Here is a 21,231-nt window from a genome sequence, read left to right as displayed (position 1 = left end):
CCAGCGCAGCAGTCTGGGAGCTGTCCTTGTTAGTGAAGACAGAGGCAAAAAAAGCATTGAGCACATTAGCTTTTTCCACATCCTCTGTCACTAGGTTGCCTCCCTCATTCAGTAAGGAGCTCACACTTTCCTTGGCTTTCTTCTTGTTGCCAACATACCTGAAGAAACCCTTCTTGTTACTCTTGACATCTCTTGCTAGTTAAATATATATAACCTCAGCCACCCTGTCTCTCTAAAACTCTTGTGAGGCAGGTAAGTATCATTCCTGTTTTGTATATTTTTTCCCCTCACACATAGTGAGTGACATGTCCATGGCCATACAAGTTGGTGACAGTGCCAGGATCAGCATTTAGAACTCCTGGCTTCTTTCTTGTGCTTAGCTGACCATGCTCCCCCCCCCACCATCCTCCCCGCCCATCTATACAGTACTTATATAACTGGTTAATATGGAATCATCTAAAAGTTAGTTCAAAGATCAATTCTGACTGAGTGCACGATGCACAAAAACTATACTTGTATGCTCATCAGAAAATAGTACAGCTGAAAAATCATAGCGAGCCTTACATTCCAGAATGGATAGTTATATCTATTTCTGTTTACACATAACATTTATGTACTAACAGTGATCTTACATGAGATATTAAGGAACTTTAGAATTTCTTATACTAATGATAGGAGTTTAAGGTTCTTTAGAATAGAGATCTTTAAGGATTTCTTCCCATCTATAACACATTTTAAAGTCTTGGCTTAAGAACAGGGGCATCATTTCAGAAAAATTCAGGGGTGGAGTGGGGGAGGACACAGTTGGGTCAGCATATAAAACATTATATGTGATTATATTGTATCCTGCAAAGTTGAGGCAGCGGTGGGGGGGGGGGGGGCAGTGGAAGACATAATGGAGAATACAGACCTATGAAAAGTCTGGGGGGGAGGCAAGGGGAAGGAACTGCCCCTCCAACCATTAGCAAATGCTGCCCCTGTTTAAGAATTAGGGTCACAGATCAATGCATTCCTTCCGCCTTGATGGGTATGTCAGTAGTTACTGTACCTGACTTTTTTGGCAGTCCCAAGACCAGATTTGGAAGAGATTTTAAGAGGGATACCAGTCATGGACAAAGACAACCTGAATACAGCCCATCATATTATACACTATATTGAGCATGTGATGTTCTAAATCAGCAGTTCTCAAACTTTAGCAACCTGAGGACGCCCCATTTTGATTTAAAATTTTTCAGGGGGAACCCCCAATAACTCTCGCTCAGCCCCAGGCCCTGCCCCACTTCACCCCTTCCCCCAAGACCCTACCCCTTTCCCACCACCCACTCACTCCATCCACCCTTCCTCCGTCACTCACTCTCCCCCATCCTCACTCATTTTCACCAGACTGGGGCAGGGGGTTGGGGTGCAGGGTGAGGGCTCTGGGAAGGAGTTTGGGTGCCAGGTGTGGGGCTCTGGGCTGGGGCAAGGGAGTGGGGTGCGAGAAGAGGTGAAGGCTCCAGCTGGGCAGCACTTACTTCGGGAGGCTCCCAAAAGCGGCCGGCACATCTCTCTGGCAGCGGCTCCTAGCCGGGAGGGCTGGGGGGTCTCCGCATGCTGCCCCGCCCAGCGGCGCTTCCCGTGTAGCTCCCATTGAGCAGAGTTCCTGGCCAATGGGAGCTGCAGAGTCGGCGCACAGGGCAGGGGGCAGCATGAACATGCCAGCTGCTTCCAGTAGCGGCGTGCAGTCAGGGAGCCTGCCTTAGCCCCGCTGTGCCACTGGACTTTTAACACCTAAAGTCTCCCAGTTTGGCTTCAGTAGCCTCTGGGACATAGAGCCTGATTCCAGGAGACTTCTAGTGAAACTGGGAGGGTTTGCAACCCTAGTTGATCAGCAGGGCTGTTGGCCCAGGACAGGATTCCACCCCCTCCTGCAAGTGCCCCGTCCCCGCTCCTTCCCCTCCCTCCCAGCACCTCATGCACGCAAGGGAACAACTGTTCCCCGGTGTGCAGGAAGCACTGGGAGGGAGAGGACAGAGTTGATCAGCTGGGCCCGCGGACCCCCTGCAGTACCCTCAGGGACCCACAGGTGTCTGTGGACCCCAGTTTGGGAAACACTGTTCTAAAGTGAAACCTGAGGGTGCACAATCCACTTAAATAAGCAAAATTTCAATAAACTCTCCTAAAAACATATGTTAACCCAAAATATATAAAGAGAAAGCAAAATGTTCCTCATAGAAGAATACACATAGCTTGCATATTTACTAACATTTGGTGACGAACTTAAGACAGGAAATCATATATTAGTCATACAGAACAACCATTATCTACTGATTACCCACTCTCAAGTATTTATCTTTTGCTAAGAGTTAAATCATTTAAGAAATATGGTTAAGAATGAAAGAACTTCCTTTGCCATTAAACATCTGATTGGTATGGTGGAGAAGGGAGGATGAGTGGACATAATACTGTGTATACTTCACAATACTTCTTACAGTAATCACAACCACCTACACCTGGCAGCTAAATGGATCTTTTAAAGGCATTTCATATGTAAAAATTTGATTACTGTAAAGCTATTGCCAATATATCTGTTGTGTTCCAAATTCCTGGCACTTTATTTCAACACCATCTTTAAATTGCACCTTAATTTATTCTCATGTTATCATCAGTCAAAAATCATACATAATTGAACAGTGCATCAGTAGGAGCATCGCACTTAAGACTCTTGCTACCGACATCTGGAACAGACATCCTAAGAAACTGTCTAGAGTCTCCTGTAACGTTATTGTGTATTCTATTTTGCCCCATGTAACTAAAAGATAGAGCAGTGGTGTAGCTAGGAGTGGAAATCTGGACGGGCCCCCAACTTATGGCAGACAGGCAATGCCCATAGTGCTGAGATCATTTTAGTAAAGAATCATTGTCACTCTGCCCAGTCTGTTGCGCAGGCAGCCCCCCTGCTCCTCACTCCACTCAACAGCAGAGTCCAGGCCCACTTAGGTATGGCGAGCGGGATCAGCACACTCCGGCAAGGCAGGGGATCCCAGGCCATCAGCACCAGCGCTCATTTGGGCTACTATGGAGTTAGCTCCAGCCTGGAAAGTGCTTGCAGTCAACTGTGCTCAGGCTTACTGTAATGCTGGGTGGCTCATCCATAATGTGAAGATGGGGGACCACGGGGAGTGGAGCTTGGCTCTGTGAGCTCAGAGGCAATGCAGACAGTCCTGGAGGTAGCACGGAGCTATGTGCCAGGGATATCCCTTAGCCAGCTGGCATCCTCTGAGTTGCTGGGCTGAGCCAAGCCCAGCTGCAGAAAACTGCCTTTCTCCACTCTGACCTTACACACCGCCTGCTCCACTGCCTTCTGACTTGCCTCCTCCTCTACCCCTAACTGCCCCCTCTTCTCCTACCCACTACCCCCACTTTCTGCCCCTGCCTCCCCCCCCCCCCACTCATAATTCCCCTTCTGCAATCACCACAGCACTCCTTCTACTATCCATTACCCCTTACACACGACTGCCTTTTGCTCCTGCCTACTTTCACCAAGCCAGCAAATCAGAGCTGGTAAGAAGTGACCTTGAAAATATGTATCAATGTCAATGCATCAGCCTCATCTCACCCACTACTGCTTCGCGGTATCAGCTCCGGGTATAAGTCTAAAGCCTGAACATGATCTGGTATTGTCCAGCACCTGAAAGATTTTTCAGCTGCACTGGGACATGTGCACTAGGCCAACCTGGAGAGTGCGGGGGGGGGGGGGGGCGGTTGTGTAGCCCCGGGGGCACTCTATGCCCCATTCCCCATCGAAAGTCACGACCTCCAGGCTGCAGCCCCTGTTTTCACAGCTGCCCCCGCTCAGGCAAGTGCCAGGCCCTCCAGTCCCCTGCAACGCAGCCTGCAGCACCAGGACTCTGGCAGGGGCTTCTCCATTGGGCAGGTATGTGGGTGCCCCACCCTGTTACCTCCTGCCTCCCCTATGATCAGGTCAGCTGGCACCCCTTTCCCCATGGCAAGGGAGGAGCACTTTACCACTGCACAGGCCAAAGATCTGAGACCCTTTACACTATACAAGCAGGATAAAGGGTCCAAATCTCAGTTGAAAATCTGGTCAAATGTAGAGAAAGGCTGATAAAGATGAGAGGGAGAGGGAAAGACAAGAAATCACTCAGGAAGCAATACAGTATGACTCATTATAGTGTCATAGGAAGGAGTCATCAGGAGTTGTAGTAGGAGTCACCAGATGGTGCTGTTACATGAAGTTTTACAAGTTCTTTTAAGGGTTTGTCTACACTACAATCACACCACATGATTACAGTGTAGACATAGCCTGAGGGTATGTCTACACTAGAAGCGCTACAGTGCCATAGCAGCTACACCAATGGTATAGACACTGTACTATGCAGTCAGTTTTTGCACTGTAGTGCGAAGAGCAGTATCCAATGTTTCTATCACTGTCGTTAATCCACTACCTCAAGAGCGAATAGCTAGGACAATAGAAGTATTCTTCCACTGACTTAGCTGCATGTACAGTGGGGGTTAGGCTGACATAATTATATTGCACAGGTTTGTGAAATTTTTCATAGCTGTGAGTGACATAGCTCGGTCAACCTAAGTTTTAGGTGTATACCAGACCTCAACATGCAAACAATTTTGAAGAAATACTGTATTATTGTTAATTTTATAATTACGTTTATTTTGGGGAGCTGTGGCAAGCAGCGGTACTGTTTAGTCTGCCTTAAATTACTCTCACTAGAGTTTTTCAAAATGGCTGCTGATATTTCTGGAAGAGGGTATTATTTATGTGCCAATTGTGTCCACTTCTGTCCAAAGACTCTAATATATATTAGTGTAAATAAACGAGTTACTCTAAGAAAATACCCACACTACACAGCACTGTTTCTCCTCCAATGTGAAACTGAACTGCAAGGCCCTGAGATCTGCCACTGTTTGGCACAGTGACAACAACAGGAAAGAAAAAGGTGGAGAGAAAACAGGAAGGGAAAGAAGATAAATGCAAGCGAGCTGCTGGTCAATTAATACTTGGCGCATACATTATTTAATTCCAGTAAAATTAAATTATCTGATTAATATTTTTATGATATCTGACCATAGCTAGTCACATGCTATTCAGCAAATGTATTACTGGAATAATAATTCCAGTGGAACTAGTCAAATATAGTCACTGATTTATTTATTTTTGCTTTTTGACCAGGCTTAGTGATACTTTTTTAAAAAAAAAAATTAATGGAAAGTTTATTGATAATAGTACGATTAAATACAGGACAGGATACAAAAAGTGTTTCATTCCTTTAAATTGTATCAAGTGCATGGCAGCAGAGGTATTTCACCCTGCCTACTAGGCTTCATTCTCAGGCTAGAAGGAACCACAGAATCCACCTCTAGCCTCAAAACTCTGCTCTGGAATCTAAGCTTCCGTTAAAAAAAAAAAAAAAAAAAAAAAAAAGTTTTTACCCCTTGTGATTGTGAAGACGACCTTACAAAAGCACAGATGAATGCAGCGATGTCTTCATGAGTCTTAAATGGCCTGCAACAGTAGCTCTAAAAGAAGTATGAACTTCCCCAATCACAAAGGGTGTTAAGTTTGAAACTAATGATGGCAGTTTAAAAGTCAACATTCTTAACTATGTTTTTACCAAATTGATCAGCTGTGACATCTGGATAACGTGTTTTTCCACACAATTCCAAATCACTTCCCCTTCTTAAACATCAGACACCTGAATTGTTCTCTCTCCATCTTCCAAAACCTCCAGCTTCTCCACAACTTGTACAACACAGTTCTGCATTTTCCATATTACATTTTTAGCACATTGAAAAATAAAAACATAGCAGCATAAAGTTAATTTAATGTCAAATTAACTAATATAGAGAATACTGTGTTGACTGTATTATTGCAGAGAGATAATAGGACTTTGCTTATAATTACCATTCTGATTGAAAATGTTTTTCCTACCATTGCTATAACTTAAGGTTACTATAACTGAAAGAGATTAGAGAAAAATATTTCTATTTCTTTCCCCTGTACGTTTACTTTGCATATTAACAGCACTTGATAGAGAAGAATTTTAAAAAATTTAAAATAAGAAAATGTGGCTGAATACCTATCAGTATTGTCAGGGAACTCCAAGGCAGGTATAGAACCTTTACTTTTTACCACTACTTTTAACTCATGTTTTGAATTTACTAGATTTTAAATTGAGAATATCCCTTTAAATTAAATCAATGTATACTTCCAACAGTGATTCTGAAAGAGAGAAGACTAACTGGACAAGAGACATTTTGGAGAGATATTTAGAAAGGGCACTAAATTAGAGAGTATTTTGTAATCTTCAATTTCAGTTTTATTCATATTTCATCTATACTAGTCTGAAAATGTGACTCTTATTCCCTGGGGTTAACATCATTTAATAAAGACTATTTACTTTCTTCTGTCTGGGGCCCAGGTTTCCTTCACATAGGCTAAAACGTCTGGAGCCATTTAATAATTAACAGATGTTATTTTCTTCAGTGCTGATACTACAGGTGAAAACAAAAATAATTGCAACTCATCTAGCAGTGGTTCTACAAAATAAGTTATTTTTGGTTTAGCTGAGTAACTTTATGACTTCCTGCTGGAAGAGGGCCAAAGTCTCGTTCAGAAGCAGTCACAGTTTCAGCAAGTCAGAGGAACTACAACTGAGTTAGAGCAGTTTATCATAGTAAAGAGCAGTATCCAATGTTTTGGCAGTGACCAGTTTACTTTATACAAGTATATAATATACTCAAGTCTGCACAAATTGTGAGTCAAATTTTGACAAGGCTTGGGAAAGTCCTACTAGATGCTTTCTAGTTTACTGTTCCAGCTCACTATTGCTGACTGAGTTAGAAGACTTATTTCAATTCATTCACAACTTTCTAAGTTACTAGAGATCACTTGCCCTTCTCTTGACATTTTAATAAGCTTCCTACTCTAATTCCAGAAACAAATATGAAATTAAGAAATCTCAACAATTTACTGAACATACAAGGGCTGATTTTAGGGTTGCCAATTTTGTAATAGTTAAAAACTGGACACTCCAGCAGAAGTGCTGGAACCTCCCCAACCTCTTTTTGCCCCCTTCCCCACCAAGGCCTCATGCTGTCAGCCCCGCCCGCCCGCCCGCTCCCCCATTGCTCGCTGCTGTTCTCCTCTCTCCCTGCCAGGGTTGGGAGGGACTCGCCTTTGGAGCCATGGCTGGGAGCTGCAGCTGCCCAATGCAGGTAGAAGGCAGCCCTGGCTGAGTAGGGGCTGGTGCGAGTGATGGCCCTGTGCCTCCACATCTCCCATACCCACAGTAACTGGACTTTGAGTGTCTGATCAGTAGATCTGACCGGACATTGTCAGATCCCCTTTTTGACCAGACTTTCCAGTCGAAAACGGGGCACCTGACCACCCTATCCCAACCTCCCTTGCCCACAGTGACTGGACACTGTCAGGTCCCCTCTTTGTCCGGGCACCTGGCCACCCTAGATTCCCTTGCAATGTTTCAGTAGCTCCTGAAAGATTGACAGCTTCCTGCATGTTTTTGATAACAAAAAGTGCAAGCATTCAAATCCATTTGATTTCACTATCCTGTCTATTATTAATTCAAGTAAGAATAAATTACTCTTCTGGAATGCCACACAAATTGCATTTTACTAAACTGCCTTGGAAACTCTCTCCTCTCCGTTTAGCCCGGAACAACTACAGAATGCCTGCAATGTCCAGTCTAGGTGACCCTAGTTTCTCCCAAATGGAACCACAGAGAGATTAAGAGAACTGCAGCATTAACAAGCCCCACAACCTCAAAATATGCAATTATTTAAATTGCCAGCTCCAAAAACAATAATAAAAAACCCAACTTCATCTGTTTTCCTGTGATAAAAAATTGACTTCTCATGAGGCATTCACTCCAGCGGATTCTGCACACATTCTCTATAATTAATACTGTCTACTAACCTTACTTTAACTAGTGATATCTCCTCCTATAGAAAGAGCAGCACGATTGTTATTAAGGCAACACAAGGGAAACATATCATCATACCAAAACCAACATGACTTACTTCCCTTCAACTTATTTCTGTACTTGGCTACATTAGAACTTGAGGGGGAAAAAGTGATGATATTTTTAAAATAACCTCAGCAACAAAGAAGAGCAGAGACAAAGAGAAAATGTAGTATAGCAACAAAATTGTTTCTAATTTAAGTAGACTGTTTTCCAGATTTTTCATTCATTAAGTTCTGTGCCCTCCTCTGCTGCCAAGGATGTCCCTTTGTGGGTATTGCTGCACCACAAGTTGGCAAGATACCAGCAGCCTACCCAGCAGGTGGGACCTGTCTGACATCCATGAACGTACCTCTGAAGGGATTCTGTCTATACTGCTATACTGGGGTTGAAGGGTGCTCATCTACTCTGACAAAAAGCACAGTAAAGGTCTAGAAACTTGTCTGCACTACAGAGATTTGGCTGGTATAGTTATACCAACTGACCTTCCTAGTGGAGACTCACCATACACTGACAGAAGTTCTGCTGGCATAGCTACACCACCTCGCTGACCGACATTAGCAGTGTGTTTCTGTTGGCATAGCTATCAGCCTAGTTGCATTTGCACCAGCAGTTCTGCCAGGATAGCTATGCCATTTAGGGGGTGCAATTTTTTCACACTTCTAGTTGACACCTGCCAGCAAAACTTCGCAGTGTAGATCAGGCCTAGATTAGAAAAAGAGCTGATGCATACATGAATGTGCAGATCATCCAGCCATTCCTCACACTGTGAAGAGTGGTGTTGTGTGCAGTGAGAAAGTGGCTGGAAAGCAGCTCCATTATCATTCAAAAGTCAGAGTTTGGAAAGGATTCCTTTCCCTGCCCCACCCCTTGCTCCAGCTTCCACAGAACTAGCCAGCATGGAGTTTGGCTATTTGGGCTGCACACAAACAGAAAGATTATGTCCTCAGACAGACAAGAACAGCATTACTGGCTGATTTGTCACCAGCAGCCTGAGACTTAGTGTTATGAGAAAACCTCTAAAGTAGTGTGACCAAGTGGGGAATGTTCTTAATGTTTTCTCTGAATACGGTGTGTGTACGCCTCAGTTTCCCCTATGCATTTCTTAAGTATCTAGGTGGTGGGATAAGGCTGTGTGACTGTTGCAGAGCCCTAGGCCGGTGTGATGCTGGTTGCACAGAGAATGGCTGACACCCTGTCTCCTGGCAACTGATGGCCTGGGCCCCTCCCTTGCAAAGTGCCAACTGAAGGTGTTGGAGAACAAAGATCAGGTGACCTGCTGGCCCGGGAAACAGACAAAGGCCAGAGGACGGGCTGGAGGGGGCTTCAGTTTGGAGTTGGCCAGGGAAATGGCGGGAGGCCCAGAACTGGGGTCTGGGCTCCCTACCCCTCAAGATGGACCTGACTGAGGGGTCCTGTTTTCTGTACCTACAAGCTTGGTTTTGGACTGTGTTCCTGTCATCTAATAAACCTTCTGTTTTACTGCCCGGCTGAGAGTCACAGTGAATCGCAGGAAGTGGGGGGTGCAGGGCCCTGACTCCCGCACACTCCATGACAAGTAGCCATGAGCATGTGCAGCACAATAGTCGGCAGAGCTATTATTTAACCTTTTGTTTCCAGTAGTAACAACAATTTGCTAGGCACTGTCCAGATATTAAGAAGAAGCAGTCCCTGTCTAATGATCTTAGAAATTAAAACATCCTTTATAAAGTGTCCTTTAAGAAGACTCTTTTATTCCTATATATTCTGCAAGTGCCAGTACACTTCAGTGAAGAAGTGCACTGTAAAGTTCAACCAGTGAGCACAGTAGTGGATAAGTACTGACAATGTTTCCAACACAAGGCATTGTGCAATTACAGTGACCAGGTGTCCAGCTTTTGACCAGAACAGCCGGTCGAAAAGGGAGCCCAGCACTGACTGGGCTGTTGACTGTCCAGTTGGCGGCATGGAGTCCCTGCTAGCATCCACGCCATGCGGCTCCCAGGAAGCAGCGGCATGTCCCCTCTCCGGCTCCTATGCATAGGGGCAGCCAGGTGTCTCCACACGCTGCCCCCCCCACTCCCATTGGCCAGGAACTGTGGCCAATGGGAGCTACAGGGGTGGCGCCTACGGATGGGGCAGTGCGCAAAGCCACCTGACCACACCTCCGCATAGGAGCTGGAGGAGGGACATGCTGCTGTTTCCCAGAAGCTGCTTGAAGTAAGCGCCGCCCAGAGCCTGCACCCCTGCCCAGGCCCCAACCCCCAGCCCTGATCCTCCTCTCCCACCCTCTGAACCTCTCAATCCCAGCCCGGACCACCCTCCTGCACCTCAAACCCCTCATCCCCAGCCCTACCCCAGAGCCCTCACCCCCACTCCCTACCACAGCCCTGATCCCCTTCTGGCCCTCTGAACCCCTCAGTTCCAGCCCAGAGCCCCTGTCTGCACCCTAAACCCCTCATCCCTGGCCCCACCCCAGAGCCCGCACTCCCAGCCGGAGCCCTCACCCCCTCCCGCACCCCAGCCCCCTGAGCCAGCCTGGTGAAAATGAGCGAGTGACGGTGGGGAGAGTGAGCAATGGAGGGAGGGGGCATAGAGTGAGCAGGGGCGGGGCCTCGGAGAAGGGGCAGGGCAGGGGGCAGAGCAAGGGTGTTCGGTTTTTTGCAAGTAGGAAGTTGGCAACTCTATAAGTAATAACAAAATCAGTAAAACAAATTCTCTACCTTCCTCCTCACCAATTCAAGTCAATACAACATCTCTGTTCATTTAATCTAGAATGCTGTACAAAACACAGAGTAACACTGTATTTGGAAAAGGGCAGTTTCTAGAGAATTTCATATGCATCAGATTTGAAAGAGACTTAATGTACTGTTAAACGTATACATACGATTCTGGTATGCCCAGATGCCTGTGGCCTGGTGGCACCCTAATTCCAGCCACATCTTTGTAAGTTCTGTTTGTAAAATAGTGCCATTGTACCTTTTTTTGGTGTCACTGACACTTAACTGTTTTCTGGGTACATATTTTCTGCCAAGATACCAGATCAACCTCTGTTTGTCTTTAGAAGCGCAAACTCCATTGCAATCATTTCTACAATCAACTTCCGATAGAAACAGTTTCACAATGACTATCAGGATATAAACTTTAGTGGGCAACTCCAGTACGGTGAGCTGCCATCTGGCAGACTGTCACATCTCACAGTGACAGATGGATAGCAGTAGAGAGAGTGAAACTGAAGGAATGTCAGACACAGCCTCGAAAGAGTATCTATCACTAGCAAGAATACAAAAGGACACTATCATTAGCAATGTTACTGGTTTTGCTCTCCATTTGTTGTTTATTCTTTCTGTGACAAAGCTCTGTCCTTGTCTCCGTGGGTCCTGCACTTCCTGGCAGATTTTGCTAGCCTCAGAGGCTCCCTGTGACCCTCCACACAGCCCTTCTCTCTCTAGAGCAAAGGGTGACAGCCTACTGAGCCATTTTCATCATAAGCCAGCGAGGGAGGTGAGGAGAAGCTATCCTCCCTTGCACAGTCTCTGTTGTCTCCCAGTCTCAGCGATTAATCAGGGGGGCAAAGGGACTCTACTCTGGGCTCAAGCCCAGGGACCCTAATAGTATCAGCTATGGTAGCTGACCTTTTAGAAACAGGACGCGTACAATTCCCTGGGCTACCTCCCCACAGCAGCCCCCACTTCCCCAAGCTCCACTTCACCCTTATCTCAGGGCCTCCTTCCTTGTGCCTGATATGGTGTGCACTGCTCAGTCTCTCCACCAGCATAACTTCCTCCCACAGCTCCTGACATGCACACACACCTAAGGGGGAGGTTTTTAACTAGTTTCAGCCAGCCCCTGATTGGCTTCAGGTGTCCCATCAACCTAGCTGTCTCCACTGCTTTCTGGAAGGATCTTAATTGGCCCCAGGTGTCTTGATTAACCTGGAGCAACTGCCATTTGGTTACCATGGTAACAGCGATTTGTTTAGCCTGGGGCTAACATACCTGTTTCTCACTACTTTCCTGTAGCCATCTGGCCTTTCCCCATCACATTTCTTAACTATAAAGCTAGGCAAGGAGGCAGAATTTTGTTTAGATAAAATGTCACAGACTTTACAATATTTTGATTGGTTTTTGCTAATCTGAATTTCATCTATTCAAATTTCAGGCATATCTAAATATCAAACATATCAACACTGTACCCCTTTTTAGTGGGCACACTTAGACAACTAACCTAACTAACTGAGCAATTTTATTTTAAATTTTGAATGGTTATCTGAATTTTAGTGTTCCAAATTTCAACCAAATTTGAATATACTATCCAAAATTCACCTCAGCTCTACCTGGCACCTCTAATATGTACTTGGGAACATTGCACAAAGTGACAATTTAACAACGGTCCAGAGTACCTTACTATGCCATTCCTTTGTTGACTAAATTGAAACATTGCTCATAGTACCTTAAAACCATTCACAGATAAGAGCATGAACAGGTGTCAGCTAGCTTTACAAAAAACACCCAACACTAAAATGTTGAGGATATTGTGCAACTTCCTTTGTTAAATATTTACTATTTTGCTGATCCTGAAATTGAAACTGCAGACACCTTGATACATGCACGGGAACATTTTCCAGTTTCTCTGTAACTTATATAAATCTTCTACTACAATGTTATTTTGTAACTTATTACAATACTACACAATGAATGATAACATATTATGCTTAAGCCTGCTCCAACAAAATTTTACGAAGGGAACTTTTCTTCCCCCCATCTTTCTTCATTTATGGTAGCACATCACTGTAAAAGATGGTTTGGCTATTACAAGATACAGCAGTTCACTATACTACTAGGTCCTGATTCAGCCCGGTACTCAAGTATTTGCTAATTTTAATCATGCAAGTAGTCTCACTGCAGTCAACACGATAGGGTGACCAGACAGCAAGTGTGAAAAATTGGGATGGGGGTGGGGTGGGGGGGGTAATAGGAGCCTATATAAGAAAAAGACCCAAAAATAGGGACTGTCCCTATAAAATCGGGACATCTGGTCACCCTACAACAGGACCACTCAGGAGCTTAAAGTTGGGCATGTACCTTACTGAATAACAGTCTTAATAGATTCTGCAATTAAAGTCTGACATCTGTCCCAGAATACTTCTTGAATCAGAAGCACACATAAGTCACCAAAAAGTTCCTTGTTTGTGATTGCCTGTGTGTATCCATGAGCACTACCTCAGTCTTGTTTGGGTTGAGTTTTTGTTTACTCTCTCACATTCAAATTAAAACACTGACTAACCAGACAGTCCATAATGGGTTAGCCAAAAAAAGAGTCATGGGGCCAGATGCTCCACTGGTGAAAACTGTCCAGTCTTCATTTCCAGAGTTTTGTGTCATCAGGATAGTGAACATCCCAACATAAATGGCTGTATTACATCCCTTGCTGGTGTCACATACATAGTGGATAGTAGGAGGGTTCAGTGGAACCCTGTCATATCCCCATCCCCAAAGATGAAATCCCTTGGGGAAAATGAGCAAGTGCATTTAACCATCCTCTGAGTCCCAACTTCCAGGAGTGGCTGTGCAGCCCTTTTCACACCATCAGGAAATACAGCCTCCATAGGCAATTGGTGGTAATCAAGGACTATTCTTTATTGTCTATGGTCAGTTGGAAAACATCAGTCACATAACCAGGGAGGTGGGGTGGTTTATTTAATACAGGACATTTCTTTCTTAAGGAATAAAGAGTGCTGAACTGGGAAAGATGAGTAAAAGGACAAAATGAGGCAGAGAAGTGGCAAGAGAATCCCACCACGGTGGTTGCCCATTGATTTGAATAGGACAAAATAATATAGGACATTAATCTATATAGCTGTGCGGGTGCCATTGTGTTATGCCCGGAGTGTTCCATTATAGCACTCAAAAAGTTCATCTGTTTAAATATTATCTTATTTCTTTGCCCAAGTAGTTCCCCTTTTAAGAGTTACTTTTTACCCAGAATTTGCATTCTTATTAAAAGAGTATAGCTCTTCAGGGGAAAATGAAAACAAACCCAGTTTCTGAATAATATTTTCGATTGCTGGGAAGACTAAGTCCTCTATCCAGGATAACAATTGCTCACTCTAATAATACTTAAATAATTTTCAAACTTATCGACAAAACTCCTGGCCTGATCTTTCAGAGAGACTGAGCATACACAGCTTCCACTGGCTTAACTGGGTGTTGTGAAAATTCATAAAATAAGAGTGGGTAGAATGCTACATCAAATAGCTTTAAAGTGATGTGCATATACAGAAAATATAGACAGACTGCCATTCATCCAGTGTAGCATGATATTTGTTCACATTAATTTTCACTTCATTCCTTTTCTCCAGTGTCATGAATAAGTGTGCTACACAAAGAGGCATGTTCAAACAATTATATAATACAGCCAAGTGCCACTCCTTACCTTTAAGGCTTGTAAACAAAGATCCTTCTCTGTTATGCTTTTTGTAGAAATGAAAACTTAAGATTGAGTAGCTTCTCCAGTGTCCTTGACTCATTTGAATGGGAATCCCACAGCTATTTTTAGTTAACACTAAAACAAGTTTATCTTGCCCATTATTTCTCTCACTTTACCAGGCCTGAAATCCTAAAACAAGTAGGCAACATGGGGCTAGTGATCACTTTGTGAAGAAACTTTAAAACTGCTGGTGAAAATGTCCTAAAACAACCGGACGACATGTGTTGGTATGCAACTGCATGAACCATTCTGATCAGAATCCAGCTTGTGTCCTGCCTGCATTTTGACATGGTAACCATGGAAATGGGAACAGACCTGCTCAAAGCCTAACAAAGGAAACCTTTAAATGAAAATGACAACACTGGATCATGAATGTTCAAAACTTCTACCAGCGCTCATAGCTTGGTTTACTCTTTTAAAAATATATAAGCCCCCTTCTATCTTCACTATTCCAAAAAGTTCAGTATTTAATACCCATTTGTTTGCACATTCATCACATGCACGAGCAGGTTTACATCGTAGCTCTCACAAACACCTATTCATGTGAAAAAAATATTTTCTTTCATTTAAAACAACTGACAATGAAAAAATATAATGGATATTGAGTAGTGGCCAACAAACACAGAAAGACTATAAGGAATATCTGACTATTTAGTGTACTGCTTTTATTAAATACCAAGACTTCTCAATACTTAAAAAGCAAATTAGTGTTTGAAAACTGTACCACAACCAGATACTTCAAGAGTAAGTCAATGCATCCTATATTTAGTGTCCAAGTTATGTAGAAATAAATATTGTTAATTGGTTTAGAATTATGAATAATTCATTGTGTACTTTATAAAAATATTTACTTTATATTTTACAAATATTATAAATATCATTTGTAAAATACAGGCCTTCTGTAGCTCATTATGAAATAAGCCCTACTTAATTGTATAATATTGTAAAAATAAAAGCTCGTAAGAAACTATTTGTAATATTGCTTTTACAAACAGAAAATCTTTTAAGAATCAGAGACAGGTAAAATCAGTAGCGACTTTGGTTTCACAAAGGTTCAGATCAGACTCCCATTTTAATAATCCAACACTCAACGTTTGGAATGGGAGGCATTTACACAAACAGTTCTACCTTTGGCCCATTCTAATTAACATTACACACACAAAACTATTCTAAAAAAAATCCTATTAGGTTTGCAAAGTCACATATTCCAAAATTAAGAAATGCCTGAATTAAAGTTGCCTGTGCAACCTTAGTTCAGCCACTTTGTGCATATGCATTATGATACAGTCTTTAATTACACAATCACATTTTTCCACAGGACCCCATTCCATGCATCATTCCATGCACAGAACAGACAGTGTCAGTGGCGGATTAGCCACTGGGCCAACGGGGCCTGTGCCCAGGAGTCCCAGCCAACTGGCGGGACCCAGAAAAAATGGGTGCCCCCAAGCTCCAACCTGCTTCACGCTCCTCCTGGGGAGTGGGATCAGAGTGCGGGGGTTTGCCCTGCTCCCCGACCTGCTCTCTGGTAGGAGTGCCAGGTGGGGGGGTGGGGAAGGGGAAGCCCCTGCACCCTAACCCCATTTCCCCAGTAGGAGCAATGGGGGAAGGAAGGGTAGCAGGGGACTGCAGGCCAAAGGGAGGGTGGAAAGAGGCCCTCACTTCCTCCGGCCCAGGGCCTCACAAAAGTGTAATCTGCCTCTGGAAAGTGTTCACTAAATATTTTGGTTTCTCTCCATTATTCAGTGTGTAGCCCTGTGCCTTGTTTACTGCACACTATTCAAACCAGACTCTGAAAACAAAAAAAATATATTAATTTCTTCATGAGTTAAACTATGACGCTCAGCACAATAGTACTGGGTGATTCACAAATACTAATAAATTTATTTTCACAACATCCTTATGAGGTGAGGGGCTTTTATTATCTCCATTCTACAGATGGGGAACTAAAGGTCAAAATAAAGATCAAAAGTATCCACCAATTTTGGTTGCCCAATTTGAGATGTATAGAACCTGATTTTTCAGAGTATGTAGTATTATATAGCACTTTATATATTCAAAGTATAGCTTCCATTGAGGTCAGATGCTGCTGTGATTGCTCAGCACTTCTGCAAATTAGACTACATAGGTTCAAGTTAGGCACCCATAAAATGAAGAACACTGACCAACCATCACTGGCCAACTATGAAAAGTTTTGTTTAATTGACTTGCCCTATATCATATAGGCACTCAGATAAGGGGAAGGGCCTTTTAGCTATGGGCGGGCTTAGGCAACCAAAATAGTACACACCTATTCCCAGCAACCAAAATAGGTACACACCTTCCAACTTTTGCAACAAATGAGGCAGGGGTCCTGACAACAGTTTATTTCACTACAAAATCCCCCTACAAGGGGATGGGACACTTTGCCAGTGGGTTTCACAGATATTTGCTGACACCAGAAGAACGGTGAGACCCAGAAAGCTTGGGTTCCATTCCAGGCTCTGGAGAGGCATGTGCTCTAGTGAGCAGACTCTTCTGACTCCTCTCTTCCAACCAGGCCTTCTCCCAGTCTGGTCTCTTCACCACCTTTGACCCCTCATCCTGGTGCCATTTTTCTCACCTACTTTTCAGGCATCTCATCCTAGTCCCACTCTCACTGGCCAGCCAGTCCTACTCTCATTCCTGTTCCACTCTCCCCCACCACCACTTCCAGTCCCAAGCTCCTTCCTTAGCCATTCCCAATTCCCTCCCAATCCTGCAATTCCTTGTAACCGGTCTCCTTGCCCAGTCAGACCCAGTTTCCACCTCTTGGATAGATCCTCATCTGATCTGTCTCTCCCTCACTGGCCTCAAGTCATCTACACCTCATAGCCCCCTTCTGGTCCATCTCTTATCTCATATCCATTCAAATGAGGCAGCTTCCTCCTCCATGCTGCCTGGGCAGAGCTGGTGGCGGCAGGGTGGGGAGAATCATTGAGGAGGAGGAGATTGGGCACCTGAACTGAGAGCAGGGGAACTAACTTGCCACAAGCACAGCTACTGTGACCCAGGGAAAGCTCCCTGCAGTTGCAGCAGCTGTATATCCTGCTGGGCCCTGGGCTGGCATATGGTCAGTGATGACACAATCTTCAGGAAATTTGGCTGCTAAAATCTAAGTCTCTCCTGAGTATGAGTGAATGATGACTTTTCAGAGGTTTCTAACCTGGCCACATTTGGGCAGATATTGACAGGTACAGCAAAAAGCCAAGCACTCACACAAAGGCCACTCCTTGCCAAATTTCAAGTCCCTGCTTCCAAGTATTGGGCACACTATACTTTTTCCAAAGAAAAGGTCTCCAGAATATTTTTAACATTGTCAAAAGAACATATTTTACTAGCCTTATTCTCAGAAACAGCTGAACTATTTAGCCTGAACTTTTCCAAGAACTTCAGCCTAAGGCAGACCCAGCATGGAAAATTTCAGCCCAAACAGTTAAAGTTTGGCAAAGTTATAGGTAACCAAAAACAGACTCTTATAATTGAAAGTGTCAGGCAACCTTAATAATATGCAATACTACCAGCTCTGCCTATAATAAATTATTCATTTCTAATAAGCTAAAAAACAATCTGCTACTGTCAACCAAATATGATTATTTTGGTAAAATATAATGAAGGTGGTAGGTTGGCATACAAGAATATAATATCAAAAGGGATGGCTTTACATAAGTATTATTTATGTCTGCAGCACCCAAATGTGCTAAGCAGTTTCCAGACATAAAAGAAGGCACAATCTACAACCCACAATAAGCACAACCTTTATATTACTGCTTAGCTTGCAACAAAGCAAGCAAGAGCCCCTGTGTTCTAGAAGAGATGGCACTGATAATGTGGATATTAAAAATATATACATAATCAAGCCCAAACCAAACACACTGCACATTCACTGGGAGCGTTTTCCAGCCTATTTATGGTATGATCCAGCGGAGACATCCGATTGAACGCAACAGGGATTGTAATGATTCCTCCATTCTTCCCTCCAAATAAATAAGCCCACCCTACTGCAGGGTCTTCCCCCCCCCCCAACCCATTTACTCCCAAACATACAGCCCTTCAGTAACCTGCCCCCCAATCCGCTAGACCCAATTCCACAAGCATTTATATAAAGGCTTAGGACTGCTCATAAGAGTAAAGTTATTGATTTCAATGGGACTATTCAAATATGAGAAGTTAATATTTGCAGAAACAGGGGCTTAACTGCCCTTCTCTTCTGTCAGCTGTGTAGGGGAGGAAGAGCTGTGTAATCTCTTTCACTAACAAAAGTTGGTCTACTAAAAAATATTACCTCATCCACCTTATCTCTCAACTATACCAATGTAAACTGAGAGTAACTCCCTTAAAGACAATGAAATTATTCTGGAGAGAAGAATATGCGTCTTTGGTCTTACATCACTTAAGCCAAGGGAGAATGCTGTCTCAGTCAGTGGGAGTTTTGCTACTGAGTTCAATAGGAGCAGGAAGAGACCCTTAGAAAGCATTAGTTCAGCAGTTATCCTGAGAACTAAAAACTCATGTAAATTTCAAACTGAAATTACAGCAGATATGAACCATAAGAATTAATACTTTGCTTAGGCAATATGAATTAGTTAATATACATATAGATGCACCCTCTTACATACAGGAGAAACCTGCTCGCATAATTAATTCCTATCCACCCCCTTAAACACCATTCTTCAGAATGTCCCTAGTCCCAGATCTTTTACACCGTGAATTAGTGGACATATTTATCCCCTGGTATGCAGTCACTGTGACCAGGAGGATAAAGGATGGATTAGACAAAAATGCAGAGTGGGCGTTTCACACTTTGATGCTTTAAGAAGTTCTCTCATTATAATATTACAGGGTTGGTTGTATACCGTAAATCTCACCACAGGTTAACATTTTTGTTTCTGATTTCATACCCTCCAGCCACACATTCTACCATGTTTCCCATAGTTACTGAAAGAACAAGCTGGAACACCTCACAGGTAAAAATTCAGTTTCTGTGGCTCTTCTTCAGTAGACTTGCCAATTTAAGATACATGAAAGCATACAGTAATATTTAAACTTAAAGTGTTTGGGAGGAATTTTATGAGAAGTGAATGTCATGGCTTACAGTTCCCTGAAAATATACATAATGGTCACTCAGTCATCCAAGAATAGAAGAAGGGTGTTAAAATTTCCTATGGACAGACCCCAGAGGGTGGAGGCAAAGTTAGAGGGATTTAAAGATTTTAAGAACAGAATCCATAATAAAGAACATCATGCTCCCATTTAAAATGTGTAAATTTATGCAGAAAATTAGTCATGACCTCCTGTAGTGCAAATTAAATTGGATGCTAATCAGCTTGCCCAGGATTTCATCTGATAGCTTGAAAAATACAGATTTGTGGCACTTGCAAAAGGCAAGAATAACATGGATATATTTTACCAGTAGTTTATAAATGAGTTTTCAGTCACTTAGGATAGTATATAAAGAAAATGCTGAAGGAATGGACAGTTCCTGCTTCTTAAATATTTACCATTCCAGCCTTGATTAGGAGTCTCCTTGTGTTGTCCCTTCTCTAAAAACAGTCACCACAACATTTTATTCTCAGAGGGCAGCCAAATGAAAGAGATTAAGAGGGAGCTCAGAGTACATTAGAGCTTCTTTGGGGGGGCAGGGAGCCTGGAAGTGGGAAGATTTCATAATTTCAGTGGTGGAATAAAGCTGCTCTTGATGCAGAGGGTCAGTATTTCAGCACCTTTCCTGGTTCTACTCACCCAGTGGCTAGTTTTGTGCAGCAGGTGGAAGTTAGTCTAAAATCCCTTCCCACCCCCTCACCCTTCTCTGCACCTTCTGTACCTGGACTGAGTAGAGTCTGGCACAGCAGCAGGCTGCATGGCCACTTGGGGTTTCTGGGAAGTTCATCTAAAGGAAGCAATTATGTCCCACGCCAGGCTACCCCCTTTGGAGCTGGTCGCGGGGCTCCAGGCGCGGCAAGGTGCAATGTCCAGCTCCATTCTCAGCAGCAGGCAATGATCTTTATGAGGTTAACAGAGACCCCCCCGCAACTTCTCCAGCAAACCCGTAGGGAAACCTACCTTGGCTGAGGAGGAGCAGAGCGAGCCACACGCCGCCGGGCTCCATGATTCCTGCACAGCGAGGTCCTGCCGGGGAGCAGCGCTCAGGGAAGGGCCAAGGACTCAGACCCAGGGGCAGTGCCGGCTCCAAACGCTGCACCGTGACCGCTGCTCCACAGCGGCTGGAGGAAGAGAGAGAGGTTGAGCGGCTGCTGGGAGCGGATCTGGGTCACATTGCGCAGCTGCTCCGCCCCCGACCCGTCCCGCCCCGCCTGTTCTCCTGGCTCCGGGGCTGCGAGCCCGGAGTCTAGCAATGCTCAGCCTGGCAGGCGGCACCTGCGGCCCGTCACTAGCCAGGCCCGGGGCAAACACCCGCCATCGGGAAGTGGGCACCATCCCCTGCACAGTACAGTCCGCCCCTCACCAACCTGCCCTGCGCACACCCCGACCCACTAACCTGTCCCCCCAAAACACACCAATCTGCTCCTCCAAACACACCCCAACCCAGTAACCTGTCCCCTCACCAGACACCCCGACCCACTAACCTGCCCACCACAGCACACGAACCAGCCCTCCAAACACCCCACCCACTAACCTGTCCCACCCCACACACAAACCTGGCGCTCCAAACACCCCACCCCACTAACCTGTCCCCCAACCACACACGTACCTACCCTTCCAAACACCCTCACACACTAACTGC

General features: G+C 44.3%; 1 protein-coding gene across 1 annotated transcript in view; it reads right to left on the bottom strand.

Annotated features, from left to right (window-relative positions):
• ITGA2 (integrin subunit alpha 2) overlaps positions 1-20,726 on the bottom strand; it is an 87,628-nt gene extending 66,902 nt beyond the window's left edge. Inside the window, exon 1 of the mRNA XM_074952534.1 lies at positions 20,550-20,726. Coding sequence (XP_074808635.1) covers positions 20,550-20,595 — 46 coding nt within the window. The 5' untranslated portion in view covers positions 20,596-20,726. The remainder of the gene's footprint in view (positions 1-20,549) is intronic.
• Positions 20,727-21,231: the final 505 nt, after the last annotated feature.

Source organism: Natator depressus, chromosome 5, assembly GCF_965152275.1.
Source record: "Natator depressus isolate rNatDep1 chromosome 5, rNatDep2.hap1, whole genome shotgun sequence".
NCBI lineage: Eukaryota > Metazoa > Chordata > Testudines > Cheloniidae > Natator > Natator depressus.
This window is presented reverse-complemented; position numbering and strand designations above follow the sequence as displayed.